The 23,031-nt window shown below is 54.6% G+C and overlaps 1 protein-coding gene across 2 annotated transcripts; it reads left to right on the top strand.

Annotated features, from left to right (window-relative positions):
- The first annotated feature begins 62 nt into the window (after positions 1-62).
- Positions 63-5,258, top strand: DDX51 (DEAD-box helicase 51). 2 transcript variants are annotated; one of them, XM_025402328.1, is made up of 15 exons: positions 63-399; positions 483-667; positions 1,489-1,639; positions 1,930-2,075; positions 2,162-2,233; positions 2,396-2,502; positions 2,748-2,856; positions 2,934-3,079; positions 3,334-3,523; positions 3,619-3,734; positions 3,815-3,931; positions 4,152-4,253; positions 4,426-4,489; positions 4,581-4,715; positions 5,008-5,258. In XM_025402328.1, exons 1-15 carry the CDS (start codon positions 96-98, stop codon positions 5,032-5,034), a joined length of 1,971 nt encoding a protein of 656 aa, XP_025258113.1. In that variant the 5' UTR covers positions 63-95; the 3' UTR covers positions 5,035-5,258. The 2 variants fall into 2 exon arrangements, with proteins under 2 accessions (XP_025258113.1, XP_025258112.1); XM_025402327.1 differs by having other exon boundaries at positions 74-399; positions 468-667.
- The last annotated feature ends 17,773 nt before the right edge of the window (positions 5,259-23,031 follow it).

The following is a 23,031-nucleotide window of genomic DNA, read 5'->3' as shown; positions in this document are numbered from 1 at the left end:
CCCAAACCCCATCTTTCGCGCCGAGCCCGAGTCCCAGGCGTGCCGCCGACGTCATCGCCGCGCGCCGAGCCCGAGCCCCAGGCGTGCCGCTGGCCATGTCGCTGTTCTACGTCGCGCGGTACCAGGGCCCCGAGGCGGCAGCTGCGGCGGGGCCGGAGGGCGCGGAGGCCGGGGCCCACGGCCGGGCCCGCGCGCTGCTCGAGCGGCTGCAGAGCCGGGCCCGCGAACGGCAGCAGCAGCGGGAGCCCGCGCCGACCGAGGCGGCTGCACCGACAGAGCCGGCGACCAGGAAGCGACGGCGGCCTCGGCGGCGGCGGCGGCTGAACGGCGCGGAGTCGGGCAGCCCGGAGGCGCGGCAGGGAAAGCGACGGAAGGCGGACGGCGAGGACGCGGGCGCAGGTGGGTCGCGGGGCGAGCGGGCTCCCTCCGGGGCGCCGGCGACTCGGTGCTGACGCGCTGCCGGGTAGGTGTCTGCCTCGCAGAAAGCAGCGAGGATGCGCCGGGGGAGCCCAGCTCAGGGAGCAGCGAGGATGCGCCGGGGGAGCCCAGCTCAGGGAGCAGCGAGAAGGCGCCGGGGGAGCGCAGCGCCAGCGCCGAGGCGGCCCCAGACGGACCCCTGGTCCCCGGCCTGGTGCTGGGGGGGTTCGGGAGGAGGAAGGCGCCGAAGGTGAGCAGCGGCTGTCGGAAGGGTGGTCGGCGTGGGAGGGGAGGCTGCGCAGATTCTTAAGTGTGGCGGTCGCCCCGGAAGGCATCGTTGAGCGAATGCTCCCGGGTCACAGACGCGCCTCACTGCCAGGCCTGCAGTTTCATTCCCTAGGAGTCTGGATCCTGCATGTGCGGAAATCCCGTTTTTTCTGCTAGGCTTGCCCCTGCCATCCCGCCGCGCCGCGCCAGTTCTCCTGCAGGATGTGCTTGCGTGAACGTGCGGGGGTCTCCTGCTGTGCGCTCACCGCCTCAGGAGCAAGTCAGAGGCCATTCCGCAAGCCCCTGGTCCTTGGTGTTTTTGCTTAGCACGGGTGGTTTTCGGTAGAGATCTCTGGTGAGACAGGTGAAGAAAAGGAGAAGTTTGGCAGAGTGCTTGGGCACCTTAGGTAGGGCGGGTGGAGAAGGTTTTCTTTGAGCTGGGATGCGAAGACTTGAAGTCAGGTCAAAGTTGAGGGTTGGGGATGCCAGGCACAGGCCTCGAGGCAGGGACGCCGGCGTGGCTGGGGCAGGCGAGCGCCAGGTCACAGGGCCTCCTGGCTGCGGAAGGGTGGGTGCCACTGTGGGTTGATGGGAGACTACGGGTGAGTTTGCTCAGTAAGTGGTGTCTACTTTTGCTGTTGAACTTCTGTGAAGGCTGCATGAAAAGTGCATCCTGGGGCTGAGGAGGAGCTGGAGACTACAGAAGAGGTTTCCCCGGCCTGCCTCCCCCAGCCTCTGCCACCCTGGGCTGCTTCTGTGTGAGAGCCTGGAAGGTGCTCACCTGGGCTCTCTTTTTGATGGCAGGTCCAGCCTTTCCTGCCAAGGTGGCTGGCTGAGCCCAGCTGTGTCAGAAAGAACGTCAACGAAGATCTGGTTCCTATCGAGGACATCCCTGAGGTCCACCCTGACCTGCAGAAGCAGCTGCGGGCACATGGCATCTCGTCCTACTTTCCAGGTGCCCCAGCCCCGGGCAGGCAGCTGAGGGAACACCTCCCTGGGCACCCACACAAAAGGCTGTGCGTGGCCATGGGTCAGGCGTCCCTGCCACATCGGTGCCAAGTGTGGTCTCAGCACTCTCAAGCTCATGGTTCTCCTGAGGCTGGTGTTCCTCTGGGCCCTGGTGCCATTCCTCGGGGGAGTGGTTCCCAGGCCTCCAGCAGAGCGGCCCAGCCCAGAGGTCACAGGCAGGGAAGCGGCAGGCCCAGGCATAAACATGTGACTTCTCTCTCGCCTTTCTTCGTCCAGTCCAGGCAGCTGTGATTCCTGCCCTCCTGGAGAGCGCGGCGTGTGGGTTTCTGGTGGGCAGAGGCGGCTACCGGCCTAGCGACCTCTGTGTTTCTGCCCCGACAGGCAGTGGGAAGACACTGGCCTTCGTCATCCCTGTGGTGCAGGTCTGTGTGAGGGTCCCCTTCCTCTATAGCGCGAGTGCAGAGGGCAGGTAATAGCCTTGCTGACACAGGAGCTCCTTCCTCCTCAGGCCCTGCTGTCCAGAGTGGTCTGCCACATCCGTGCCCTGGTCGTGCTGCCCACCAAGGAGCTGGCCCAGCAGGTACGCGGACCCTAGACCTGGAGTGTGGCACCGCCAGCCTCTGCTTCCTTGCTTAGTGCACGGCGGTCAGCCCCTGGGTGACCCAGACTAGATCTGGGGTCCTTTTTGCTGCAGTGGGGGAACACCAGCTATCTCCAGGCTGGTGACAGACTTCTCCTGCAGGTGAGCAAAGTTTTCAACATCTACACGGATGCCACACCTCTGAGAGTCTCCCTGATTACGGGACAGAAGTCTCTGGCCAAGGAGCAGGAGAGCCTCGTCCAGAAAACGTAGGTTGTGTCAGGGTGTGGGGTTTTCGAGGTGTCCTTGCTCAGCCTTGCCGGTGGCCTAAGGCACCACAGGAGCAGAGGAGGGGGCCGCCAAGTTTAACCGCCTGGTTCCCGTGAAGAGGAGGAGCTCCCGTCTGCCCCCTTCCCACGCAGGGTGGAGTTGGGACTATGGGGTGAGGCAGCGTCTTGCTGTGCGGAAGCCCTCGAGAAAGCTTCCTTCTCTCGAGCCGCCCTTTGGTCTGTAGCGCTGACGGGTACCGCTGCTTGGCTGACATCGTGGTAGCCACTCCTGGCCGCCTGGTGGACCACATCGACCAGACCCCAGGATTCAACCTCCAGCAGCTCCGCTTCCTGGTAAGTCCCCACCCCAGAGGCCTGGGCTTTGAGCTCAGGGCCGTGCCACCCAGTCCCGGGCTCCCTGCCTCCCGCAGGTCATTGACGAGGCTGACCGGATGATTGACAGCATGCATCAGTCCTGGCTGCCACGAGTGGTGGCGGCTGCCTTCCAGAGTGAGGACCCCGCGGACCCCTGTGCCTTGCTTCAGCGAAGACAGGCCCAGGCTGTGACAGCCGCCAGGTATCCAGCAGCACGCCCAGGTGCTGGCATCCCCTGAGCAGAGGCCTCTGCGTATAGCTCTCCTTTCTTAGTGCCAAGAGACAAGGCTGGCTTGAGCTCTGGTGCACAGAACCGCATCGTTCTGTTCTGTGAGCTGGACTCACCTTGCCCCTGGTCCACGGTAGTCTCTACAGTGGGTAGTGTGAAGAATCCCATTCCCTGGAGTCTCGAGGCAGCCGCTGACACAGTGCTAGCAACACCCCCTTCTCTTCCAGTACCTGCTGTCCGCAGATGCCCCTGCAGAAGCTGCTCTTCTCGGCTACTCTGACCCAGAACCCCGAAAAGCTGCAGCAGCTGGGCCTCCATCAGCCCCGGCTTTTCTCCACAGGGCTGGCACACAGGGGCCTGGAAGATACAGACGGGGACGGGGACTCGGGGAAGTATGCCTTCCCTGTTGGGCTCACGGTGAGTGGGATACTGGCTGGGCAGAGGGTTGCGCCAGGAGCCTGGGGTCCCTAACCAACCCCCACCTCCATCCCCACCCCCTGCTGTCCCTGTAGCACCACTACGTGCCCTGCAGCCTCAGCTCTAAGCCGCTGGTTGTCCTGCACCTGGTCCTGGAGATGGGCTTCTCGAGGGTTCTCTGCTTCACTAACTCCCGAGAGAACTCCCACAGGTGAGGCCCCAGCTGGGCGGGGATGGCAGAGGCAGCCTCTAGTCCCAGCATCACGTGGCTGCAGCCTTCTCTCTACCTAGGCTCTTCTTGCTGGTGCAGGCTTTTGGGGGTGTGGACGTGGCTGAGTTCTCCTCGCGCTATGGCCCTGGCCAGAGGAGGAGGATCCTGAAACAGTTTGAACAGGGGAAGATCCAGCTGTGAGTCCCGGGGCAGGGGCGGGCCTCTGTGGGGTGGGGTGCCACTCCACGGTCAGCTTGGGGCCCTCTAAAGGGTGCTTCCTTCTGCAAATCGGCTTCCTGTGCCCTGGATCCATGGCAGCCACTTCCCAGAAAGGCCTGAGCTGCCCCCCACAGGGCCGGTGCTGCGACGGCCCCTGCTCCTGGCACAGCAGGCCCACGATGCTGTGTGTCCCGGCAGGCTCATCAGCACGGATGCCACCGCCCGAGGCATCGATGTGCGGGGTGTGGAGCTGGTGGTGAACTATGACGCCCCCCAGTACCTGAGAACCTATGTGCACCGGTGAGTGCGGCGCAGCCGCCATTGGGGGGTCTGGGGCTTTGTGAGCTCCTGGGTGTTGTATGTGGGACCGTCCTGCCTGGTGTGGGTGGGGTTGGTGTGGAGAGAAGCCGTCGTTCCGTCAGACCCCTGAAGGCTCAGGGGCCAGGCTGGAGATAGCCGCGTTTGATTTCAGGGCTGGGAGGACGGCCCGTGCTGGGAAAACGGGACAGGCCTTCACGCTTCTCCTGAGAGTGCAGGTGAGGCTGCGAGGGTCTTGGGAGTTTCTGCTGCCTGAGGGTGACGAGGGGCTGGCCCAAGAACCCCCTTCCACCATGAGCTTCTCTCCAGGAGAGGAGGTTCCTCCAGATGCTGACTGAAGCTGGGGTGCCTGAGTTGCGGCGGCACGAGCTCTCCAGCAAGCTGCTGCAGGCCCTGGTTCCTCGGTACGAGGAGGCCCTGTCCCAGCTGGAGGAGTCCATCAAGGTGAGGGCCAGTGTCCGGCACGAAACCCTCTGAGGGTTTCTCCACGCGTGCACAAAAGAGGAAACGAGGAAAGAGGGTCATACAAGTTGTCCTCGAGGTTCTGGCCCAAGGACAGGGAGCCCCCCGGGCGTCAGTGGTGGAAATGCATGGCCCCAGGGAGGGTCAGCAGAGCCAGGGCCGGGCTTCTGCTGCGCGGGGCTTCCTGTCCTCAGCGTTCCGGGCGGAGCCCAGGGTCCCGCAGACAATGAGGGGAAGGAGTGTGTGGTGCTGAGCCGTTCTCTTTCCCCCACAGGAAGAGCACAAGCAGAGGGCGGCCTAGGCCGGGGCTCGGAGGGCCCGAGGGACTGCACCAGAGGACCAGAGGGACTGCGCGCTCACCACCCTGAGCCTCCTTCCAGAGCTGATCACTGATGCTCTGTGTGAGGAAAGGAGTCCCCCAGCGGACACAACCTTCCTCCCCGAGCACGTGGTCTCTGCGCCAGGCAGCCTGGGTGTCAAAGCTCAAGCACACGCCCAGACTGGAGACTTTAGGGCCTGTCACTTTCTTTTTTTTTTTTTTTTTTTTTTTGAGACGGAGTCTCGCTGTGCTCCCAGGCTGGAATGCAGTGGCGTGATCTCGGCTCACTGCAAACTCCGCCTCCCAGGTTCACGCCGTTCTCCCGCCTCAGCCTCCCAAGTAGCTGAGACTACAGGCGCCCGCCACCACGCCTGGCTAGTTTTTTGTATTTTTAGTAGAGACGGGGTTTCACCATGTTAGCCAGGATAGTCTCGATCTCCTGACCTCGTGATCCACCCGCCTCGGCCTCCCAAAGTGCTGGGATTACAGGCTTGAGCCACCGCGCCCGGCCGGGCCTGTCACTTTCATGGCCTGAAGGTCAGGATGGCCGCTGGCAATGAAGCCTCAGTAAAACTATGAAAAGTACTCCCAGACAGACACAGTGGCACCTGTCATGATTTTGGCTGAGAGTTGTCGGGATTAACCTTGAGCTAATGTTAAAAATGAGGCTCTCGGCCAGGCGTGGTGGCTCGCGCCTGTAATTCCAGCACTTTGGGAGGCCAAGATGGGTGGATCACCTGAGGTCAGGAGTTCAAGACCAGCCTGACCAACATGGAGAAACCCCATCTCTTTTATTTGTCTTGTATTTTGTAAAAATACAAAATTAGCCGGGTGTGGTGGCAGGTGCCTATAATCCCAGCTACTTGGACGGCTGAGGCAGGAGAATGGCTTGAACCTGGGAGGTGGAGGCTGTGGTGAGCTGAGATTATGCCATTGCACTCCAGCCTGAGCAACAAGAGGGAAACTCTGTCTCAAAAACAATAAATAAAAAATTAGCTCTCAGAGCAACACAAATGTGTTGACCATCTTCCCTCTGAAAGGTCGCTCTAGAGTCCCACGCTGACACGAGGGACCCACGTGGGCTGTCCTGCTTTTGGAACAAACGCTGAGAAATGCGGGTAAACCCTTCCCCAGGCCTGTGTCAGGCAGAGTTGCTTGCATTGTCACAGACCAAAGAAGTCAGCTGTGCAGGTCGCAACATTGTACTTTGTAACCAGTCCCCGGCCTGGGTGTAAAGTCAACTCACAGCATGAAACTTTCCACTGTGAAGGTGGCTTGGAAACACTGACCACTGTCTGTAAAGAGGCTGTTTTGAAAGTCTTGTATGATAATATCCAAAGAAATAGGAGTGAACTGTGGTTCTTTCTCTGCCTGGAGATACCTGCTTCAGTAGAATGACAGTGTGGAAACATTCCTGAGACTGAGGCTCACCTCGAGTTACATTCGCTTGTCCCCCAGCCACAGGCCAAGGTGACGCATGAGAAGTCAAATCCCACGAGCAGGATGGACGCTCCCGGGGACGCACTTAGACCAGAAACCTCACACCAGACGCGCACACACTTCGTCAGGATATAAACGCAACATTCCCACACAAGGCAAGCTTCAGTGCAGGCTGCATGAGGCACCCTCGTGTGTGCTGGATCGTGGGGCCTTGGCTACAGAGCCGCCCTCCCAGTGTCTACTGTGGTCATCCAATGAGAGGCTTCTCCTGGGGTCCAGGTTTCTGGGCCAGTCCTAGTCCTGGGAGCTTCCCAGTGTAAAAACTAGGCAACAGCAGCCCTGGACGTCCCACCCCAGTCCAACAGCAAAGGGGATGAGAATGGGGGCGCCCTCCTCGCCTGCAGCATGTGCTGAATCCCCTTGGTCGGGGCGCACGTCAAGGAAGCCGCCCTGCTGAGGTCTTGGGTGACTCCCACCCCACTCCCCATGCCTGCCCCTGCCTCTGCTGGGGCCCGGAACCTCCCAGTGGAGGCTGCATCTGGGCTTTGGCTGCTGCCTCGGCCTTGCAGCGTCCAGAGCTGCCCAGGGTTCCGTGCCCCTAGCATGGGCGTCTGTGAGCCAACCATGGTGACACTGCTGTAGTAACTTGTGCTGTGCCTGCTGGATGCACGTGCCCCTGCTACTGGCCACTGTGATCTGACACGTCACCAGCGGCTGTGCTGAACCTGTGTGTTAAAGGGTATGATGAACAGATGGATCTGTGTTTAACAGAGAATTCGACACTGCCGTCATTTTCCCGAGGTGGACTGGACCTCAGAGGGGGTCAAAGCAGCGAAACGGGAAATGCTGCCTCTGCAGAGGCTGGAATCAGCTAATTCCCAGCACGTTGGTTTTCCCTCATTTCTTAGAAAGCAACATACCCAGAATTATCAAAATGCCGCTTATGATAGATAAATAGCCGCCACTGATGTGGTCTGGTTTTTGGTCAAGGAAGACAGTGAGAACTGACTTCTGCTGACCCCACAGTGAGACAGGCTTGGCTGGTGACATCAGCAAAGCACCAGCCACTGAAAGTCTGTGGACACTTAGGGCAGACAGGAGCAAGCCCAGAACCGGCCCGTGGTGGTTGAGGTACAACCCTGCCCCGCCCTCCCCAGGCTCAGCCTGACGGAAGCTCTCTGGGGCACTGCCAGGCAGTGGCCACCAGCCACGGAGACGCATTCCATGCCACTCGCCAGCCACGGAGACGCATTCCATGCCACTCGCCAGCCACGGAGACGCATTCCATGCCACTCCTCAGGGAAATGCAGCTCAACCACAGCGAGATCCACCGCACACCCACAAGGATGGCCAAGAAGGTAGGTGTGGGTGGAGATGCAAAAAACCGGAACCTTCTGTTAAAACAGGGACCCTAAGACTGACAGAACAGAGTCTTCATGGCAATCAGATGCCAAATTACAAACAGGACCTAAGGCTGGGCTGTGTGAGGTTCAAGTCATACACCCACACTTTCAGAATAAACCGTGTTCTGAGGCCACAAGATGTTTCTCTCCAGCAGCTAAGCAAGCTCTGGCCTCAAGACGAGCAATTTTGAAGCAACTGCAGCTTACCCAGCTCACACACGCGGACTCACCGACCCCTGCTCCACCAGCCACGACTACAGCCGTGACGACACAACGCTGACGGCGCTAACTTTCTCCTGATCAGGACACAAGGCTGACGGCGGTGACTTTCTCCTGATCAGAGAGCACCGAAGTGTGCGTGGCCCTGGCTGGTGTGGAGGCTGCGCACAGAGTGCCTTCCCGTCCCCACTTTGGCTTTTCGCATGCACGGTCTAATTATCCGTAATGCATTCGAATGTGATGCCTCCACCCCAAGGTAAAGATGGGACCCATGTAACATGCGTGTTTGCCTGTCACACACGTCCATGTTCCCCTTTTGTGAATATTCATACCTGTTCTGTGACCTGTTGAACACGTGCGCCTGGCCAAGCTGTTGGGCACACACCCGCCACAGCCTCCTCGCTTCGGAAGTGCCTGCTTGTGTCTCTGCCGGAGGCTCCACTTCCCAGCCTGGCAGGACAGCCACCCTGCAGGGTGCAACCCTTTCTAAGAGACAGCTCGGTCCACCTGCGTTGAAGCTGGTTTAAAAAAAAAGAGAGCTCTCCTCCCCAGATTTGTGAACCTTGTGATTGTTCAGTGGACACCTCACGTGTTGCTGGTGGGAAAGTCACATGTGGAGACAGTTGGGCAAAGCCTTGGGACGTTAAATGCAGAGTCACTTATGACCCAGCACTTCCCTCCTATGCACCTTGTACACCGCAGATCAGTGAAACCTATGTCCACACAGAAACGTGTACGCAAATCTCTCCGCAGCACTGTTCACAGTAACTAAAAACTAACCACATGTCCATCAGCTGATGAATGGATAATAAAACGTGGGAAATCCACACCAGGAGAGAAAAAGTAGTGAGGCACCAGCACAGGCACCATGTGGATGAACTCAAAACCCAACGCTAAGTGAAGGAAGGCTCCGGAACCTGACGCTAAATGAAGGAAGGCTCCAGCTGTAGGGAGTGTCCCAGGCACAGCCAGAGATTAAAGGGCGCCAGGGCCGGGAGTGGGGACTGGGGCTGGGGACACGGTGGCCGGGAGTGGGTGGGGTTTGTTTTGGGGATGATGAGAATGTTCTTAGATTGTGTGTGGTGATGGCTGCTCACCTCTATAAACCTTTTACTAAAAACCATGGACTGGGTGGATACAGTGTGTGAATTCTCTCTGAGTCCAGCACTTTGTTTGAAAAAGGTGGACGATGCCAACATCACGAACCACCAGGGAGACGCAGGCCACGGCCATGCCCGGCTCACTGGAGTTGTGAGGATGGAAACACCAGCCCGCCTCCCTCAACTCAGACCTCAGCGTGGATCCAAAGAATGTCTGGGATGGGGACTGGCAGCTGATTAGAGACGCAATCGCTGAACCTATGGACTGTGTTCAAACAAATGCCAGCAGAATGCAAAGGCAACTGTTATAGGAGGCAGAAAGAAAGGGTTTAGGTAGGGTAAAGCCAGTCTCCGGCAGAAAACTTGCCTTTTAACAAAAATAGCTCCCTTTCTAACCTCTGAGTTCAAAATCACTTCTTCTCTAACACCAAGCAGGCTGAAAGAGCAGACCGTAAGTCACAGACGAGACAGCTCGGGCAGAGAAGGAGTCAGCGGGGAGTCTCCTGGGTAATTGCCAAACTTCACACTTACACAACGGGCCCCAGTAAAACAGTGGGCCCTAATAAGCACATTCCCTTTAGGCACTCTAAGATAGGGAAACTAAAAGCAGACTGTCCGGGGTGCCTGTAGCCCCAAGAAGATGTCTGGGAACAGACCCAGAGACCTCCCAGAAAAGCGTCACAGAGCAACAGACTAAGAGTCTGATAGGAACTCTTCTCTATACAGATACCACACCTGGTCCCAGCTAAATCCTTGGGCCCTGGGAGGACAGGACATCCCTCCTCTAGCCCCTCATCACTAGCCCACTTATGAAAACCTTGACAGGCCAGGCACGGTGGCTCACGCCTATAATCCCAGCACTTTGGGAGGTTGAGTCGGGCAGATCACAAGGTCTGGAGATCAAGACCATCCTGGCCAACATGGTGAAACCCCACCTCTACTAAAAATACAAAACTTAGCTGAGTGTGGTGGCGTGTACCTCAGGAGGCTGAGGCAGGAGAATCGCTTGAACCCGGGAGGTGGAGGTTGCAGTGGGCCGACATCGCGCCACAGCACTCAAGCCTGGGCGACAGGAAAAACCAAACAAACAAAAAAGCCTTGACATCTTTACTACAACTTGGCAGCCCACTCAGTTCCCCTCTGTGACAGAGAGCTGTTCTTTCCTTTTGCTTATTAAACGCCTCCAAACTCACTCGTGTGTGTGTGTGTGTGTGTGTGTGTGTGTGTGTGTGTCTGCGACCTCGATCTCCTTGGCCATGAAACCAAGAACCTTGGTATTGACCCCAGACCACAAGGCTACCTCACCATGATTGCCATTTATCGGGGATTGATAATGGCTCAGTGCCGCTGGGTGCGCAGACATGAGATGTGGGCCTGGCCACACTCGGGAGGTGGGAGGAGCGGGCACCGGGGCACACTCGGGAGGTGGGAGGAGCGGGCACCGGGGCAGCTGTGGCACATCAGGCAGGCCCATCCCAGCCCTTCCACAGTGGCACGGGGGCCTGGAGCCTTCCCCAGAGTTTCGAGAAGAGAAGTGAGAGGGGAGAGAAGCCGTTTACCCGACGGGAAGGACACCAGCTGAGCACACAGAGGAAGAGGTGGGAGGGGCAACAGGAAGGCTGAGGTGTCAGTGACAGTGGGGACCAGGTGGGAGGGGCTGGGGTGGGGCTGAGGGGTGTGCCAGGGCCATGCCGGCGGCGGCAGGATGGTGGGCCACCAGCTGCTGAGGGCTCAGGCAGGCATCTGTGGCTGGGCCTCGAGGGCTCTTTGCAACCTTCACGGAGCACAGAATAGGGAGGAGGGACCTTCAGTGTGGAGTGTAGGGCTGGGCTGTCCACACACTCCCGTCTCCTTACCTCTCTGGAGGAAGGGGGTGGGTCTTGAAAGTAGGATAATGACAGCAAGGGGCACATCAGTCACGTGGGAGGGGCACAGTGTGAGCCGCCCCCACCTGCATGTGGGCCTGCACTGGCAGAGTCCCCATGGCCTTGGGAACCTGAGACATGGGGGTATGGCGGACAGAGTGCCTTCCTGGTGGGCTGCAGACGGTAGGCCCCTCTCCTGGAAGGCCGCGGACCATAGGCCACTCACCATAGGCCACTCTTGGCTGTTGGCTGGTCGGCTGCTGGGCCTGAACTGTGACTTGCTGGGCATTCATCTAGAACTCAAATGATGGAATGAGAACACCACTCCTCCTGTTGTCCTTCCCAGCTTCTCCCCCACTTCCCCTTTTCCCTAGTTTATAAAACAGGAGAAAAGGGAGAAAGCAAAAAGTTGGAAAGAAACAGAAAGAAGATAAATAGTTAGACGACCTTGGCGCCACTACCTGGCCCTGGTGGTTAAAATAATAATAATAATATTAACCCCTGACTAAAACTACTGGTGTTATCTGTAAATTCCAGACATTGTATGAGAAAGCACTGTAAAACTTTTTGTTCTGTTAGCTGATGTATGTAGCCCCCAGTCATGTTCCTCACACTTACTTGATCTATCATGACTTTTTCACGTGGACCCCTTAGAGTTGTAAGCCCTTAAAAGGGCTAGGAATTGCTTTTTCAGGGAGTTCGGCTCTTAAGATGCGAGTCTGCCAACGCTCCCGGCCAAATAAAAACCTCTTCCGTCTTTAATCTGGTATCTGAGGAGTTTTGTCTGTGGCTCATCCTGCTACAAAATGACAGGCCTTAGAGAAGGAGCGGAAAGACGGTGAGCTGTGGAGGGGTGGCCAACCCCTCCTTCACCTTTCCAGACATGAGTGTTCCGGACAGCCCTGTGCATTCTGGTTGCTGAGAGACTTTAGGGCGAGTTGAAGGAGTCTAGCCCTCCAGGAGCGAGGTCTACACTGTCAGGAAGGCAGAGCAAGGCTGGCCACAAGTGGCTCACGCCTGTAATCCCAGCACTTTGGGAGGCCGAGGCAGGTGGATCACCTGAGGTCAGGAGTTCGAGACCAGCCTGGCCAACATGGTGAAACCCTGTCTCTAATAAAAATACAAAAATTAGCTAGGCATGGTGGCGAACGCCTGTAATCCCAGCGACTCGGGAGGCTGAGGCGGGAGAACTGCTTGAACCCGGGAGGTGGAGGTTGCAGTGAGCCAAGATTGCACCACTGCACTCCAGCCTGGGTGACAGAGTGAGACTCTGTCTCAAAAAAAAAAAAAAAAAAAAAAGGAAGGCAGAGCGAGTCCACCTGCCAGGGCATAGGCAGGGTCCCGGGCCTAGAAGGCCCACAGCCACCCCCACTCAAACAGTCGTAGGCCCCCTATCAGCCCCGGTTCCAAGGAGATGGTCCTTGTCACTGGATAGCTGCAAACTTGGGCAATTGAGAGGTGGACCCATAGGCTCAGCTGGGCCTGGTCTCCGCAGGAGACCCGAGAGGCCCGTCCAGGCCTCAGGAGGAGAACCATCCCCAAGCTCCCGCCCAGGTCAGGGTGGCAGTCATGCCTCTGGAAGGTGGCACAAGACCAGGCAGCAGGCACAGTCAGCAAAACTGGCCACACCCGCGGAGTTAGGGAGCAGAGGAGGGCACAGCCTCCCCAGAGCACAGCTGTGCCCGTCCAGGCCCAGAGGGAGGCGGTGGGTGGTGTGAGCCACCTGCGTATGGCTCACCTGCTGCGGCTCCCCGGCACTCTCTGGCCTTACTGATTAAGCAGAGAGAAGCCCAGGGTGGGGGCGGCCTCTCGGGCCTTTCAGAGAAACCTCACGCCGTTTCTGGAGAAGTGCGCCCCTGACCCAAGGTCCTCCCTTGCCAATGACACTGCTGGGGTCCACATCACTGTGGGAAGGCGTGGGAAAGAAAAAGAAACCAGTGTATGGGTGGCAGGGACGATCCGCACCCGAAGGCGCTCCCCTCGAAGACCCCGCTGCACTCCTGGACCGCATCCTCCCGTGGCTGAGGAAGGAGACTGAGGAAGGAGGCGCATCCAGGCTCCCCCATCTGCGGCCCAGCCTCAGCTCTGCTACGGAGAGGCCGCCAGGCTGGAGCAGGCAGCACGGTGGCCCACACCCCGAGCTCCCCCAGCGTCCCCGCCCCTGGCAGCCCCATTGCCAGCCAGGGTCTGGCGTCTCTGAGCCAGGCGGCCCAGCTTCCTGGGCCAGGCCATTTGCACCAAGACCCTGAGAAGTCGCCCAGGCTCCACACAGTGGTTTGGCACATCCCAGGAGACGTCCTCACTGCAGTCCGGCCCTCCCCATGGCTCCTGCGCCAGGGGCTGCGCTGGGCAGGGGTGGGAGGCAACACCAGCTGCCCACTCCAGGAAGGCCTGGGGGCTCATGGGAAGCATCCGGGGGTGGCGGCTGCTCTGGGCTGCGGCCTTGGGGGAGCAGCTCCCCTGGACCACACCTGGAGACTCTACCATTAGCAAAAATGACAGGGAAAAGGCCTCTGTAGCACTGTCCTGTGACTGTGGGCAGAAAAGGAGGCCTCGCTCCCGCTCAAGGAACCTTCTAGAATGCACCTGCCGCTGCTTGCAGTTCTCTTCTTGGTGGGGCCTACAGCTCCTGGTCCAGGTGACAGTGCTTCCCATAAGGTGGGAGAGAATCATCGCCCACCAAGCCCACAGCTCGGGGGCCAGCAGGCAAAAGGCCAAAGCCCTGCTCATATTTCCAAACCAGTGGCCTTTGAACACCATGCGCCTGCGGTTCAAAACTGTGCCTTGGGATGTGAGAACAGAGCTCGCAGGGACTAACATGCAAGTCAGGAAACTGCTTCTGAGGGGCCCGACCCTCCGTGGGCTGCCACTCCCCGCCGCACCTGGATGCCACGCAACCCTCCATGGGCTGCCGCGCCCCGCGGCACCTCCACTGCACACAACCCTCCGTGGGCTGCCGCTCCCCGCCGCACCTCCACGCCATGCAACCCTCCGTGGGCTGCGGCTCCCCACCGCACCTCCACACCACGCAACCCTCCGTGGGCTGCCACGTCCCGCTGCACCTCCAGGCCACGCAACCCTCCGTGGGCTGCGGCTCCCCGCCTCACCTCCAGGCCACGCAACCCTCCGTGGGCTGCCATGCCCCGCCGCACCTCCAGGCCACGCAACCCTCCGTGGGCTGCCGCTCCCCGCCGCACCTCGAAGCCACACAACTGAGCTGCTCTTTAGTAACCCAAGTTCTGCAACACTCCTTATTCTGATTTTGTATTCCCATTCCATTCTCCCACAGACTTAGTCCTAATGTATTTTATGCTTGGAATCCTTTGACAGCTCCCATACACTTCTGTGCAACAGAAATGTGTACAAAAATTGATCACAAGGCTCTAGGTGTTAAAAAACAATGATCCCGATGGAGAAATCATTACAATTAGTATTGGTATGCAAGTAGTCAAAATAACATAAGCATATTACAAAATAACATCAGCATGGTAATAACTAAATATAAAAAGTGAAATTTAACCCCAGTGAGATGGATCAGGCTGTAAACTGCCTGATTCTGTCGCTGTTCAGGGCGCCACTTGTAACCGCCCTTGATCCCTGGTGGACTGAACAAAGGGGGCAAACGTGGGCATAAAAGACAAGAGACAAGAGAGTATATTTGGAAAAACGGGTCAGGGGCACCTTGCCTCTAGTGGACAAGGGCCCTGAGCTTTACACAGCCCTCCGTATTGATTGGTAAAAGAGACAGTGAGAAAGGGAGGGATGATTGTCAGGTAATTGGCAGTCTGCCCGTTTGATTCACAGCAGGCTCGAACAATAGGTGCTAGATTTCCCAGTAGATAACTTCAAGGAGTCCGGAGCCAGGGAGTGACCACCTTCAGCAAATCTGGCAGCAGACGCAGTCATGAGTTTTACTTACATCCTACATTCATGATAAACGGTTTGCTGTTTGATCATATAGCCTCCAGTGGAATGCTGAGTTGGTCACGATCCCTTTGGCCTTTCTGACTCTCAACATCAGGCTATTTGATTTTTTTTCAATCATTCATCCATCCATGGGATGACATAGATTCAGCATCAGTGCTGTTCTTATTTTTTGTATTTATAGATCAAAACACCAAGGAAACCCCGTGCCCATCATCAAGCAGATGGCACCAGGAGTTCTGCCACTTGACTCTGAGCTCTTCTGAAGACTTCACCAGTCAGAGCTTGACAGGTTCTCCTTCACACGTGGCCCAAAGCCAGAAGAGAAGCCTCCCGGCCTGCAGGCAGCTTCGTGGGTGGCACGTGGCCTCCTCAACCTTGATGGCGGCACTCAGGGCTGTCCTCTGGCAGAGCCCTCACCAGGCAGCAGCTGATGAGAAGACCCGGATGACGACGGAAGCTCTGGAGACATTCCTAAGGTCCTGTGACTGTGTTTGGAAGGTCTTTGCATCTGTGCAGCTCAGCATGAGGGGCAGATCAGCAGAGCCACACTCTGGCAGCCTGGGGTGGTGAACTGATTGTTGCTGTCCTCAGGCTCATGCTCCAGTCTCACCGTGCATGGCTCCCAGCCCCTCCCTTGGCCCCGGGGGGACCCTCCGGTGAGCATCACTGCCTCCTCTCCAACACGCCCTCTGTCCCCTGCACTTTGCTTTCCACATCGAGGGCCATTTGCCTTCTTAAGGTGAGTTTGTTTGTGGCAAATGTTTTCAGTTTTTGTCTGTCTTTGTTTCACTCTTATCCTTGAAAGACAGTTTAATCCCAGCACTTTAAAGCTACTTCTGGTTTCCACAGTTCCTAGTAAGAAGGAAGCTGTCCATGGAATCGCCTTTCCTTTGTGAGAAATCTGTTTTCCTCCTGGGTTCTTTCATGGTTTTCTCATCTGCTTTGAGTGCCACAGTTTGCCCAGATGTGTCAGGCACAGATATCTTTGTATCCCACTAGGGACTTGTTGTATTTCTTCAGTCTTTAGACTGGTAAGTTAAACCCATTCTGGAAAATTCTCAACCATCCACTCTTTGAATAGTTTCTTTTTTCATTCTCTTCTGAAACTCAGTTGAATGTCAGATCTTCTCATCCCTCCCTCTTCTTATTTTTTGCAGAGATGGGGTCTTACTATGTTGCTCAGACTGGTCTTGAACTGCTTGGCTCAAACAATCCACCCATACTGGCCTTCCAAAGGGCTGGGGTTACAGGCCTGAGCACTGCAGCCAGCCTGTCTTCTTTGTCTTGTTTCCTAGTCTCATGCCACCACGATTATTTCTCCAGATCTCTCTGCAGCTAACAAATTCCCTAATGTATTGTTTAACTCCTCCATTAAGTTTTTTAAAACTGCAGTATAGGCCAGGCGTGGTGGCTCATGCCTGTAATCCCAGCACTTTGGGAGGCCGAGGCAGGAGGATCACAAGGTCAGGAGATTGAGACCACCCTGGCTAGCACGGTGAAACCCCATCTCTACTAAAAATACAAAAAAAAATTTAGCCGGGCATGGTGGCGGGCGCCTGTAGTCCCAGCTACTCGGGAGGCTGAGGCAGGAGAATGACGTGAACCCGAGAGGTGGAGCTTGCAGTGAGCCGAGATCGTGCCACTGCACTCCAGCCTGGGTGACAGGGCAAGACTCCGTCTCAAAACAAAAACACAAAAACACTGCAGTATAATTTATATACAGTCCAAGTTGCTGTTTCTGATGCATACTTCAGTTTTGATCAATGCACACAGCCATGTAACAACCATCAGCATCAAGATACAGAATTTCCACAGCCCCCCAGAATTCCCTCTTGCCCCTTTGAAAGTCAGTCCTTCTACTGCCCCAGGCCCAGGTGACCACAGATCTCTTCTCTGTTGCTATAGTGTTGCCTTTTCCAGAATGTTATATAAAAACAAAAACTGCAGCCTTCTAAGTGTGACTTCTTTCACTCTGCACAAGACATTTCAGGCTTATCCCTGCTGCCCCCAGCATCAGTGGTCCAGCCCTCTCTCCTGCTGAGTGCTGTTTTATGGAATCAGTGGGCCGCCATTTGTTTACCCATTGGCTAGTTGAAGAGTGTCTGGGTTGCTTCCAGTTTTAGGTAAATGAATAAAGCTGCTATGAACACTTGTGTTTTTCATTGTGGTTACAGTATTCGGTTATCATTTGGGACATATGTCTTCATTTCTCTGGTGTAAAGAATGAGGGGTGGGATTGCTGGGTCATACAGTAAATGATTGTTTTATTTTATAAGAAACTGCCAAACTGATTCCAGAAGGCTCCACTATCTTACAGTCCCACCAACAAGGTATGAGAATTTCTGTTGTTCTACACCCTCACTAGCACTTAGTTTTGGTCTTGTCTTTTTTTTTTTTTTCTTTAAGGCATTCTCACGGGTGTGCAGTAGTTTCTCATTGTGATTTTGATTTGCATTTCCCAGAGGACAGTGCTTATTTGCCACCTAGAGAGCTTCTTTGGTGGAGTGTCTGCTCAAATCTGTTGCCCACTTTACAAAATAAGTTGTTTTTGTATTAGTAAGCTTTGACAGTTCTCTGTATGTTCTGTTTACATGTCCTTAATCAGCTACATGACTGGCAAAGGTTTTCTCCCAGTAACTTGTCTTTTCATTCTCTAAACAATGGTTTTCACATAGCAAAAAGGGTTAATTTTATTAAAGTATGACTTGCCAATTTTTTCCTTTTATAGGCTCTATTTTTGGTGTCATATCTAAGAAATGTTTACTTAATCTATAGTCACAAAACTTTTTTCCTATGTTTCATAGTTTGAATTTTATGTTTGGGTCTATGATCCATTGAGTTAATTTTCTATGGGGTGTGAGGTAGGGATCAAGATTACTTCCATTAAGTTTTGAATTTCAGTTATTACATTTTTCATTTTTAGATGTTCTATTTGGTTCATTTAGTGTCTGCTTAGCCTCTGATAATCTCTTGCTTCTTATTCATGCTTTTTAGCTTCTCCTTGTTTCTTCAAACACATTAAACATATTTGCATTTCCTATTCTAACATCTGAGTCTTTGTAGGTGTGGTTCTTTTGGCCATCACTTCTGAGGCCCCTTCTCTTGCATGTGCTATGATTTTCCACTATGAACTTATAGTCTAGGGATCCTGCTGGCTGGAATTCTTTGAGGCCTAGGTTGGGGGTTCCTCCTGCAAGAATGTACATTCTAGCAGAGGCCTGGGGCACTATAGATCCAGATATGCTTGCAATTAAAACTCACAGTTTGCAGTTCTTTTGAACATGTAAATAATATGAACTTTGGCCCTACACCTGTGGTGGAGAGTGCTAGCCAGGGGCCATAAATTTATAGGAGGGACTTTTTAAAGATGTTCCATCCACAGCCATGGCCAAGTGAAATACTGTTCCTGCAGTGAAGCTTAGAGGAGTAGTTTGCCCACTTCATCATTTCCTGGTAGTGTTTGCTGTATCCCTTTGTGAGCCCAGCCTTATATGGGGGTCTCCAATTTGGTTCTGCACCTCCCTGGGCCCAAGGCTTCTCCAGACTGCTCCCGAAACTCACCTCAAAGTTCTAGGTCATCTGGGTCCATGGGGACCCAGGTCACAGAGTGTCTTTAGCACAGACCTACCTCCTTAGACTTCAGCCCTCACCTGGTTTCTAGACTCACTATCCTGCAGACTCATTCACGGTTTTATATATTTTACCTGGCAATTTTTGAAAATCCGGCATTTTTAGATGTTTTGTTGAGATAGATTTTCAGGTTCTCTCAGCTACCATATTACCAGAAATAGAAGTCCTTGTCAGAGTGATTTTTCACAGAAATAATTGTAAATATTTTTGAAAAATTATACTCTACAGCAAAGCAAGCTCTCCCCCAGAGAGCAAATATATGTAAAAATTACAGGGTCTGAGTTCCTTAACACTCGGCCCCTACCCACCTCCAGAGGCCTCCTCAGCTCTGCTCATCAGGCTGCCTCCAAAAGGAAGGGGCTGAGTCCAGCCCCACTCTGGCCTAAGGGGCCTGAACGATGAGTGTGAGATGCAGCTCCCACAAAGCCAAGTGGCCACTTACCTTCTGCTGTGCAGCAGCAGGCCTGGGGTGGCTGAGGGCTGCACAGCTTGTTGCTGCTGGTGGTGTTTCAGCTTTTAGAGCTGCTGCACATGCAGAGGCTGTGCAACCAGTCTGGCCCCCTGTGGTGACAGGAGAGAGACAGCACACAGGACACACGAAGCACATGTAGACAAGGAGCTTCATCTCACACTCATCATTGCCGCTGATTTGCTCAGAGGAGTAAACTGCATGGCAATGACAGTAAAGGAAATGCCTGCTGCCTTAAAAAGGAGAAATAATGCCCATGCTGCATCTCCCCTTAATAGCGGCAAGCAGCTCTCGCTGGGGGGTATTGTGGTCTCTGCTCCATTTGCTTAGAAGGGGGAGGTGCAAGGAATGAGGCTCTAATTAGGCATCTTAAAAAATTAACACGTGGCATAACAACTCAGCAACTTCTAGAATGAGAAATTTAGAAAGGTTTGATGCAACTCACTCAAGTGAGTTGTTTCGAGTTGGGTGAGGTGAAGTTGACTGCCTACCTGCTGCTTTCTGCAGCTGTCCTATCACAACACTGATCCTGTTGTGTTGATGGAGGCTCTGTGACCCTGGCTGACAGCACTGCAACTGCCAGGACAGACACCACAGGAGGCATGGCCAGAGCAACCTGGGCCATCTGGGACATCAGCACTGACATCAGTCTTGGGCCTTGCAGGTGGGAGGTGGAGTCTAAATAACAAGAAACAAGAATCACACGTGCCCTGCCCTGTCACACCATGTTATCCTTCCTCAGGGACTGGAATCATCAACCCACCTCAGGTATTAAAAACCATGATGAGGCCGGGCGTGGCGGCTCAGGCCTGTAATCCCAGCACTTTGGGAGGCTGAGGTGGGTGGATCACCTGAGGTCAGGAGTTTAAGACCAGCCTGGCCAACATAGTGAAACCTAGTCTCTACTAAAAATACAAAATTAGCCGGGCGTGGTGGTGCACGCCTGTAATCCCAGCTACTGCGGAGGCTGACACAGGAGAATCACTTGAACCCATGAGGGGAAGGTTGCAATGAGCTAAGACTGGGCCATTGAACTCCAGCCCAGGCAACAAGAGTGAAACTCCTTCTCAAAAAAAAAAAAAAGCCGGGCGTGGTGGCTCACGCCTGCAATCCCAACACTCTGGGAGGCCAAGGCAGGTGGATCGCCTGAGGTCAGGAGTTCAAGACCAGCCTGACCAACATGGTGAAACCCTGTCTCTACTAAAAATACAAAAATTAGCCGGGCGTGGTGGCGGGCGCCTGTAGTCCCAGCTACTTGGAGGCTGAGGCAGGAGAATTGCTTGAAACCGGGATGCAGAGGCTGTGGTGAGCCGAGATCACACCATTGCTCTCCAGCTGGGGCAACAAGAGCGAAACTCCAACTCAAAAAAAAAAAAAAAAAAAAAAGGAATGATGACTGAACGCTTACGAGTCAGGCTACCTGGAGGTTGGCCATGATGGTACCTGTCACCAGGGCTCTGGGCCCGGAGCCGTGAGCTGGGGGCTCTGCTGTGGTAGGGGGTGGTGACTGTACTTGCACTTGTGTGGTTGGCTGCGGGGCCCTGGGCAGGGTCTGCGGTGGTGGGGGTTGTGGGGGCAGCTGTAGTTTCTGCTCCTGGAGTTGAATCAAGTGCTCCTGAAGATACAGATAATACTCGTGTGTTTCCTTAGTTGGCAAGCTCACTTATGCAAATCTGGAAGTTTATGTCTTTCTTCATTCATGCTTTTAAAAAGACTGTCAAAAGATGTACATCTAATCAGACATAGATGCTACTACCAGGTATCTCTGGTATCACTGGCTTGCTTTCAGGAGCCACGTGGTTCTTTTTTTTTTTTTTTTTTTGAGATGGAGTCTCGCTCTGTCGCCCAGGTTGGAGTGCAGTGGCGCGATCTCTGCTCACTGCAAGCTCCACCGCCTCCTAGGTTCACGCCATTCTCCTGCCTCAGCCTCCCTAGAAGCTGGGACTACAGGTGCCCGCCACCACGCCCGGCTAATTTTTTTGTATTTTTAGTAGAGCCGGGGTTTCACCGTGTTCGCCAGGATGGTCTCGATCTTCTGCCCTCGCGATCTGCCCGCCTCAGCCTCCCAAAGTGCTGGGATTACAGGCGTGAGCCACTGCACCTGGCCAAGCCGCCTGTTTCTAATGGCACATCCTGACTGGCCCTCGGCCCCTACAAATGCGCCGCCAGCAGCTCCCTCCCACGCACAGGACACAACACACACTCTTACACATGACACACAAAGCTCATGCACAGACACGCCATCCTCAGAAACGCCTGCACACAAGGCTGGCCCTGGGCTGGCCTCGGGGAACTTGGGATTTGAGAAGGTGACCACCATTCTCTGACGCACAGCCCCTCATCCTCTGGGCCTGTGCTGCCTTCTCCCTGTGTTCTGAGTTCTCATCACACAGCCCCGAGCTTCCTGAATGCACTGCACTGCTCCCTGTCATGTGCATGTGTGCACTACTCCTGCTGCCATGAATTTCTCTCCCCTGTAACCATCTAGGAACTTCCTATTTGCTTTGAAGACTCAGCATGACCTCCATTCTCCCAGGGTCAGGCACTTCTTCCTCTGTGCCTGCAGCACCTTCCCTGTGCTTTCTGATACCACCAGGACTGTGAGTTCCTAGGGTCATGTGCTGGTTTTCTACTTTGAGTAGGTGATTAAAAATGGATGGATGGATGGATGGATGGATGGATGGATGGATGGATGGATGGATAAGAGGATGGGTGGATGGATGGGTAGATGGATGGACAGATGAGTACATGGATAGATGGATAGCTGGATGGGTGGATGAATGGATGAATGAATGGATGGGATGGCTGGCTGAGTGGGTGGGTGGATGGGTGGATATATGAATGGGTGGGTGAATGCATGAGTAGATAGATGGATAGGTGGATGGATAGATGGATAGACAGGCAGATGGGTAGATGAATGGATAGATGAATGGGTGGATGGGTGGGTGGATGGACAAGTTGGTAGGTGGATAGGTGGATGGGTGGGTGAGTGGATGAATGGAGGGACAGATGAGTAGGTGGACGGGTAGGTGGGTGAATGGATGGATGGATGGACAGACAGGTAGGTAGATGGATAGATGAGTGGGTGGGTGGGTGAGTGAATGGGTAGAAAAGCACTGAGACTATAGGTGTGAGCCACTGCCCCCAGTATATGTATTTTAAATTTAGCCATTAAATTTGAAAGATAAAGGATATAAAGTGGATGTTTAAAATCTTTTTCTTTTTTCTTTTTTTTTTTTTGAGATGGAGTCTCCCTCTGTCGCCCAGGCTGGAGTGCAGCGGCGCGATCTCGGCTCACTGCAAGCTCCGCCTCCCGGGTTCACGCCATTCTCCTGCCTCAGCCTCCGAGTAGCTGGGACTACAGGCGCCCGCCACTGCACCCGGCTAGTTTTTTGTATTTTTAGTAGAGACGGGGTTTCACCATGTTAGCCAGGATGGTCTCGATCTCCTGACCTCGTGATCCACCCGCCTCAGCCTCCCAAAGTGCTGGGATTACAGGCTTGAGTCACCGCGCCCAGCCAATATTTTTCTTAAATACAGCACAAACTCACATCTTAGGGGTGCACCAAGTCACATTTCAGCTGGATGCCTGCATGTCAAAATCTCTGATTAGCCAAAGCCAATATAACCATCAATAGAATAAACTCTGTGACAAATGAATAAATCTGACATTTTATTTTTAAAATAATATTTTAAATTTAGGGGTCAAGTTTTTTTGTATCTGTGAAAAATTCCCGAACTAGTACGTTTTCTTAAAAGACGTGTCAACAACAAAATTAAACGCTGTCCTTGAAGACGATTTTGCTCAATGCTGTGAATGCCAGTCCATCCCAACACAAAGATCAGAATCAGCCTCTAATCTACTCTTCCCACCATGCTTGATATTATTTTTTTTTTTTATTTTTTTTTTTTTTTGAGACGGAGTC

The sequence above is a fragment of the Theropithecus gelada genome, chromosome 11, assembly GCF_003255815.1.
Source record: "Theropithecus gelada isolate Dixy chromosome 11, Tgel_1.0, whole genome shotgun sequence".
In the NCBI taxonomy this organism is placed as follows: Eukaryota; Metazoa; Chordata; class Mammalia; order Primates; family Cercopithecidae; genus Theropithecus; species Theropithecus gelada.
Note: the sequence above shows the minus strand (reverse complement) of the source record. Positions and strands in the feature narration are given on the sequence as shown.

Coding starts and splice junctions, on each gene's coding strand:
- DDX51 (XM_025402327.1), top strand. CDS start 96: ATGTCGCTGTTCTACGTCGCGCGGTACCAGGGCCCCGAGGCGGCAGCT. Junction 668..1,488: donor GGAGGAGGAAGGCGCCGAAG/GTGAGCAGCGGC, acceptor TTTTGATGGCAG/GTCCAGCCTTTCCTGCCAAG. Junction 3,735..3,814: donor TCCCGAGAGAACTCCCACAG/GTGAGGCCCCAG, acceptor CTCTCTACCTAG/GCTCTTCTTGCTGGTGCAGG.